Source organism: Merops nubicus, unplaced genomic scaffold (genome assembly GCF_000691845.1).
Source record: "Merops nubicus isolate BGI_N331 unplaced genomic scaffold, ASM69184v1 scaffold21588, whole genome shotgun sequence".
Classification (NCBI taxonomy): domain Eukaryota; kingdom Metazoa; phylum Chordata; class Aves; order Coraciiformes; family Meropidae; genus Merops; species Merops nubicus.
In genome coordinates, this window is record NW_008623922.1 from 906 (window position 1) to 9,243 (window position 8,338).

Sequence of the window (8,338 nt, forward strand, 5' to 3'; positions counted from 1 at the left end):
GTTTGATTTGGTTACATGGTGAGGCTATGACTGTTTTGGAGCCTAAAGTGTTTTCACACAATTTGGTATAATGTAAAAATCCATACCTTTAAAAGGAATGTGGTGTGTTGTTTTTTTTTTTTTTTTTAACTTTCCTATGCCTGTGTGTGTAAATCTGGTAGAGTGAGGGACTTCTTGCTGCCCACTTTTTAGAAGTGCAACACTTGCTGCACACGAGGCTGGCAAATACCACAGTATTACAGCGCACAAGCCATGATATGGCAGCGTGCATGCTTTAACCTGTGGTTTAATCATATCAAAACTACTTAAACGCACTTGAAAACTGTTACTGATTGGCTTGGTTTGTTGATTTTTTCCCTGCTCTGCTTCCACTCAGGCTGTTGCGGTGTGTTTTGTTTCTCTTGCAGGTAAATGACAGGACAGAAAGCAGTGTGAAAACTTTGAAAGGCACTGAGAAGTCCAAGTAGGTCGTCCATTGCTGAAGGGTATTAAGGATGAGGTCTCCTATTTAACTTTTTTACCGTTTCTTGGCATGCATTTTGGCATTTGTTTGCTTATTTGGTGATTGTTTAAAACAATGAGTTGCAAGCTGAGTTGTTGTGGAATAGTAACGCAATCTTGATTAAATTGCTGAGAGCCCCTTTCTCTTCCCTGTTAGGTCTGGTAGCCAAGCTGCACATATGAGCAACCTTTTAAGACCTCTGCATGGGTGAGGGTGGTAAGATATATGTCGAAAGTTTCTGCCTGTCCTCATGTATCAGGTGGACAGAGTGAATCATCTCTGGTCTAGTTGTTGTTACTGAAAGATAAGCAATTAAGTAAATTTGATTTCTTAACTGCTGCTTCTGCTTGCTGCTGTTGAAGCAGTATCAAACTTCTGAGCCTGCAAAACAGGGAGGGATTGATGAAAGGTGGTGGCTAAACAGAATGACACACCTCAATACAGGTGATTTCAGCTGAACTCCCAGTGTGTTTCTTGCTCAATTTTTGCCAAAATGGGCCCTATACTAACTGGAAAGAGACATACAGAAGACCTGAAAAATTCTGTGAAAATGAGGTTATCAAAGAGCAACAACAAAACTAAAATCCACCTAATGAAGAAGCATCTGGTGTTAATGTACGAAGGGCAGAGATATATCCTGTTAAAAAGTAATTTATCTGTCAAGAATTTTTTGAAATGCAGGAAGTATAAAAATCTAGAAAGCCCCAGAATAATTCGTGTTCATGGTTCCTCTTTGTTTTCTGTCACTGTTTTCTCCCTTGTCTCAGCAGACAGGGAACTTTCCTTCAAAAGTATTAAGGGGACGATTTAGAAGATTTTTCTCTCACACCAAAAAAAAAAAATGATGCAACATGAAGTTACCCTGTGATTTCACTTCTGATAGATTGTGGGGAGGGGGAGTGGAATGCAAATAGTGAATTTGCACAGCAAATATCCTGCAGGGTTACAGGAGAGCAAGCGGCCCATGTTAATGATACCAGAAAATGCATAATTAGGTCAGAACGGGAGCAGCTGTGCAGATGATGCCTCAACATGTCCACTGAAATCTTGCACATTCCAAAGAAGAGCAGGCAGTCAAGACAGACTGCAGCATTTTCAGAGAAGGAAACTAACCTAAACGGGAATGCCAGTTCTCAAATTCTAAGGCACTGATAGACAAGATAGAATTAACTCTTGTTTATATATTTTTTGCACAGGATTTCTTTGTGGGATGGTTTTGATTTTTTTTTTTTTTTTTTTTTTATTTGAAAATTATTGTCATGCTGCTGTAACTGTTAGAATTCTTCATGTTCTCATCTTCCACCTTAACTATAATCAGAGTCCTTTCACTGGCAGGACTATGGAACCCGAATTATCTCTCACTGCTTTGGACTTTCTGTTCACTCCTGTCACTTGTCGAGTAACCTTTAAACTTGGCTCTGAATCAGCTTGTGCTCAACTTTCTAAGTCTTGTTTTTGATGTGTTGACATATTAATCTGTAATTTTGTCTTTCTCAGTTCTTATTACCTGTTGTATATGGAGTTTTTCTCTAAAGTTTTCCCTCAAAGTTCCTTTGAAGCTTACAAAAAAAACCCAAAACCAAACAGACAAACCCTAAGCCGATTTTCTTGCTCTTTGTAATGTTTGCTGGTAATTTTTGTTTTCAGAGCATGTTTTTTTCCACCATATGCTTATATTCAGATAAGATGCAGCACCCAGGTCAAGGGTGTTTGAGAAATAAAAGAATTTTCCATGCAATTATGAACCCCAGCTTCTTTGCTATGTTATAAGACTTTTATTGCTAGGAAAATTGTTTACCAGAAAAAATAGAGACTTTATAAATTTTAAACAAAGCAATATGTAGTTTTAATAGAAAAGGCCTGATGGAGGTAATACTGTTTGCTTGGTTGTGGCTTAAATTAAAAAATCCTTTGTCTTCCATATGTAAATCTTTAACCAAACTACAACAGCTCACAACATACAGGTTTCTGGAGTGTAGGAGCTTCTTTCCACTCTTATTTTTTCTCTAAATTAATATATATAAATTTTGTGTTTCAGTACTAAACCTTGTGTATCCTGTTGTGTGTGTGTGTTTTTCTGTGTCGTACATGCCCCATACGCTTCCTTTCAGCTGAAACAATCTACTTTAAAGAACCCCTGCAGAGGAGCATACTCAAAAGCCTACAAGCTCTTTATTTGGATTTGTGTAGTTCATACTTAGCCTGATGCTTCGGCATGATTGCATGGAGTTACTTCCTATTGCAAATGTTGCTCTTATAAAATCCAAACCCTAGTCAGGTAATGCAATATATAAATTCTGTGATAGAGCAGTCATGTTCCAGGCTTTTTTGCTACCTCACTACTGTTCTCTGAATTGAAAACCCTAATGACCTCTTAAATCCCACCCCCAAAGCGATCTTTGGGTAACACACTTCCGTTAGAAATTCTAAATGGTGTTGAAACAAGCTGTTTTAGCTGCTGAGGGCATGGTGGCTTTGTGGCTTACCTATATATGAAACTGCCTGTATTGTCTTAAAGTATTAGTATGATGACCCTCCAGATAACAGTGCCTGGTGTGTGCAGGTAGGGTTGCAATTCTAGGATTCTGTGAAAAGCTCTGGACAGAAATGCAGAGAGCTGTAAGCTTGGGGTTTGCGTTTTAAAGAGACCTGTTTCTAAGTCTTCACAATTTGTTTTAGAAACTAGGAACTGCACATGTAAAAGGTTCTCCAGGAGACTTTAGTTGCTATAATTGATTTTTATTCCACATATACAGCTGACTTATTTCTGCCATCTCTTCTGCTGACTGCTTGCCCAATATAGAATGATACTATCATTAACAGGCAGACTAACAGCCAAATTCCTCCTCCTTCTCTCATTGTACACCAAAGATCCAAGGTGAAGGACGAGTTAAGGCACTCACCCTCCAGACTGGACATGAAGAAGGGAGTGAGCCAGCCAAGGAGCCAAGTCATGGGCAATGATAGTAGCCAGGCCATGAGCCTAGTTATGTGGTAGGGACTCAGAGACAGCTTCATGTTCTGGCTCTGCCATCCTGCAAACTGCTTGCTGTGAACAGCCAGGGAGCCCTTCCCATAGCCAGAATCCTCACACAACACACACACTCTGCAGACAAGCCTCCCAACCCCACTGCAAGCAGTCAGTTCTTGCCTTGCCTCCAGCTTAATGTGGAAGGTGGGGGCACCTGGTGGTGATCTAATCAGTTCCCACCCAAGGCTGGCCAGACCCTGGGTGAAAACCCATCAGGAGGGTCTTTCTTGCCTGGTTGTGGACATCATCCATATGCCAACCCTAATTCAGGGCTGGGGGTTTGAACCTTCTTCACCATCTCTCTGTTGTCACTTGTTACTGACTGGCCCAAATAGTGGTCTGTTGCACAGGTAGTTAATTTTGAAAACCTTTTGCTCTAGAATTGTCTGTCGCCACTAAGGTTTTGGCACAGTGTGTTCTAGTACTTCAGTGGTTTGAAGTAAATGTAGGAATAAACTTCAAAACCTGCTCTCTGCTGCAGTCCAGTGATAATTTGGTAGCAATAGCAGCATGTGGTGTTTCTCCCCTATGATTCATTCCCACCATATGCTACCACTGTTTTGGTCGTACCAACACAGTTGATTGTGGTACTCCTTGGTAAACTGGGTGAAACAACTTCTCACCCTTTTTCAGAGTGTGGTCATAGCTAGAGGAGGTGTCGTGTGGCCTGGATGGGAAGGGGAAACAGAGTTTGGAAACTTGAGAAGGCAGCCTTGCTACTGGAGAGATTGTGGCAGTGTCTCAGAGCAGGTAGTGATCTGCCCTACAGGGACAGCAGCAGCAGAGACTAGCATGGGGAGTTACGTTTGCATCTGCAAGTGGAACAGTGTTATGGTATTAAAGTACATCTGCTCTTGTGTCACGGTTAGACCCTTTGTGTTCAGAAATGTTATGTTGTATTGTATGCTGCCAGTAACAGTGTTTGATCTCTATTAATAATACAGTGCTAAAAATGTTTAATTTGTGGTGTTTTAAGTAATTTTATATTAAAAGGGGTTTCAACTTTGGGGTTTGCAAAACGCGAGAAATGTTTCTAACCCTATAATTTGACAGAACTTTTTTTTTCCTCTTGCCCTAGCCCTGTTAAATTAAAATCTTGGTACAACTGTTCTGGAATAATAGATGCACTCCTGCTGTCAGCTTTTGCTGGTCAGTGCTGTTCTTCAATTTATTGATTATCTTTACAATATACAGTTGCATGCCCATCTCTTTTTACGTTTGACTGGAGACATGACACAGGACGACTGATTTTTTTTTTTTTGACATAGGATGAAACTCAGATGCATACTTTTCTGCCAAAGCTCAAAACTACTTGCCAGATTTAATTTCAGGTGATTCATGTTGGTTCAGAAATGTTATTCCTGCCATTTTCAAAAATGATTAACTGCTTATGCATCTTCCCCCTCTTTGTTTCCAGTGTTCTGCTGGGTATTTGGAGCAAGGTTTTTGCCCTGCTTCCCACCACTGATTGGTTTTCAATAGTGTGTGTACATACATTGATACTTCCTTAAGCACTGTAAGCTGTAGTTACCGCAGCTGGTAGGTGTCACTCAGATTGCCTTTTGCAGCTCTGTGGCAAAGCTTAAGGTAGTCTGTTTTCACTTGGTACAGGAGAGTCATGTGTGCTGCTGGTGGGAAGGCCACCTATGTATGTAGATACAGATGAAGACTTTGTCAAACAGGACAAAGATGAGGCTTAAGTGGTCATGAGTTATGGATTTGTTTGAATGGTCTTGAAAGAGGAAATTTCATGACTTTCATACGTGAATTACTTCACTATTGCTCATTTTCCTGTGTTCCTTTTGCTATTTTGATAGTGTTGGACCTGTGATCTTTCTGGAATATGCAGTATAGTTCCTCCTACTCTTTGTTTCTTCTGTTTGAAGCTGTGTATTTGCTGCTAGTTGGAAGTTGAAGATTACTGATAGTACCTCAAAGGCATTTGGGTGAGAAGGCAGATGCAAGTTCCTTCTTGTTCAGGCTAGCAGTGGAAGCTCCAGCACACAACAAATGTACAGCAAATAACTGCTTTTAGTTGTTCCATGCTATTTTCAAAGTTCCTGCTCTTGGTGTAATGGAAGTTTAGAATGAATTGAGTTTTAGGCTATATCCATTTGATTATCAAACCTACTCTTCACGGATAAGGAAGGGCATAGGGAAATCTGTAAGTGTCAGATATCTCCTGGAACAATTCCCTGGTTTGCCTAGAGGGCTGTTTGATTGTGGATCTCTTACAGCATGGATTTTTACAATGCAGTATAAACTTTCTTTCTTGTAACTCAAGCCTATTAAGTTCTGCTTGTTCTGTCACTGATGAGTGAGAATAATCTGTTCTTGGCTTCTTCAGAAAAATTCTTTCTGTATTATAATCTGAGTACTATGGCTGCATTTCTAGAATATATGATTGTATTTCATAGGACTGCTTTTCTTGTACATGCTACTTTCTGAGTCTTATCTGATGTCCTGTAAATAATGCAGTTTCTTCAGGTCTGATTGATCCTGAGTTGAGTGAGTTATTATAACAAAGAGTAGCAGAGCAGCCTGACAATATGTATTTTGGTTTATTATGTAACTTTTGGACCTTTCTCTGTGGTAAACTTTTTAGGTAGTAGACTATGCAGAGAAGAAGTGTCAGTCTTGGAGGATGGGTGTGTGAACCTCCAGAACAGAGTGTCTTGTTTTATAGGTCTGAGGTCACACTCCCTTTCTACTTGCAGGTGCCTCTAAGGTCTTGTCCCTTTGCCTGTGGGAAACTCTAGTAAGGCAAGACTGTAGGAATTTGGCTACATTTGTATTTACATGGTTGGAATGCAGTCCGTTGTCACTAAGCTCTCAACTCATTGCATGTCCATTTCACTATTGTCTTTCTAGCCTGTGATCTCTTCATATTGGCTTCTGAGACATTTGAGTGTGTATAGCTGTGATAAGAAATTGTTAGCAATAGTAAAGACACTTGCTAAAGCTTATCTTTAAATCTACTATTGAATGTGCTTTTCCTAAATTTTTTTTCTTGCTTTGTGCAGGACTTTGGGTGAAGAATGCAGACTATAAAGTGTGTTGTTGTTGGAGATGGCGCTGTGGGAAAAACTTGTCTTCTCATCAGCTACACCACCAATGCCTTCCCAGAAGAGTACATCCCTACCGTGTTTGACAACTACAGTGCTCAGATGACTGTTGATGGCCGGACAGTTAGCCTGAACCTCTGGGACACTGCGGGCCAGGAGGAGTACGACCGCCTGCGCACGCTCTCCTACCCTCAGACCAACGTATTCATCATCTGCTTCTCCATCGGTAGCCCCTCTTCCTATGCAAATGTGAGGCACAAATGGCATCCTGAAGTTTCTCACCACTGTCCAAATGTTCCCATTCTTTTAGTGGGCACGAAGAGAGACTTGAGAAGTGACCTGGAAACAGTTAAAAAGTTGAAAGAGCAAAGCTTGGCTCCTACTACACCGCAGCAGGGCACTGCGCTGGCAAAACAGATTGGAGCAGTCAAATATTTGGAGTGCTCAGCATTGAATCAGGAAGGTGTTCAGGAGGTGTTTGCTGAAGCTGTGCGTGCAGTTCTGTATCCTGTGACAAAGAAGAACACGAGAAAATGTGTCTTATTCTAGTTAGCTTGGGTAATGGGTATTCAAAGTTGAATATTGACTAGAATCTTGGAGGGTTCTTTAATGAGTTAAATTGAAGATTTGCATCTTGCACTAACAGCTCTAAGCAGAAATGATTTATGCAATGAATATTCTTGCAGCCATTCCTTCAGGGAAACTGCAACAGAACGGTTTTTTTTTCCAACTGAGAGGTCAAATGCCTATTTTATTTCTAAAGTTCCAGTCTCCGGTTTCTCCAGGGATCACTTAGCTTGTATTTAGCGGAGGAAAATAAAAGAGATTTCTTTGAAGCCAGAGTTCTTTACTAGATAGCCATAAGTTACTAGATCAGCTGAAAAAGTACAAATTCTGATAACTTTGCTGTAAGCTGCTGCTTTTCCCATCCCTTAGTTATGATTGAATTTACTGTACAGACAGAAGTCTGGCTGTCCAGCTGTTTTAATTTGTCGATTTAAGCCTTGAAAATGCTTTGTTTACATGCAGAAAGGCCTGTAATCTTACTGAGATTCACCTGATAGTGAACTGTGGTCATTTATAGGAAGAGTTAACATAAGGCATGTTTAATGCAATGAGCAAGACCCAGGGAACACCTTCGATGAATTTATTAATAGAAACAGGAGCTGATTTCTCCTAATGTAAGTAACTTAGGATAACGATGAATCACTCAGATGAGTGATTTTCATACTTGTGAATTGAAGGGGTGGAAGAGTAGCTTCAGTGCAATTCTTCCATAATCTTCTAAACTGAGTTTTTATTTCACTCTCCAAAGAGAATTTGCACCTTGAGAATGAAGTTAACAGTTACCTTCTCAGACTGGCTGAGGTAGTTTGGATGACACTTTGCAAAATGAGGTTGTTCAGTGGGATCCCTTTGATGAATCCCAGAGACTTGACAGCAGACCATTTGCTCTTGAGAAATTAATGGCTTCACTTTCTAATCTTGCGGCCACCACGTGGGATTTTTACAGCAAAATCCTTTGTTGTTTTTTTGGGAGAACACTGACAGAAAATGTGGAGGTTCTGCATAGAGGAACCAGGAAACCTTCCTTCTTCCAGGCTACTCGCTGATGGCTTCAGTTAGGTTTGTAATGGTTAGCAGGTCACTGGATAGGTTTACCTGGGCATTTTATTTCCTCTGCTAGGTGATCAGTTGTTATAAACTCTTTTAACTGAAGTTCTATTTTTACATACTTTC

General features: G+C 40.4%; 1 protein-coding gene across 1 annotated transcript; it reads left to right on the top strand.

Annotated features, from left to right (window-relative positions):
• Positions 1 to 6,560: 6,560 nt before the first annotated feature.
• LOC103777690 (rho-related GTP-binding protein RhoG-like) lies at positions 6,561 to 7,321 on the top strand. The gene has a single exon (XM_008945251.1). The coding sequence runs from the start codon at positions 6,572 to 6,574 to the stop codon at positions 7,145 to 7,147; it is 576 nt and encodes a 191-aa protein (XP_008943499.1). The 5' UTR covers positions 6,561 to 6,571; the 3' UTR covers positions 7,148 to 7,321.
• Positions 7,322 to 8,338: the final 1,017 nt, after the last annotated feature.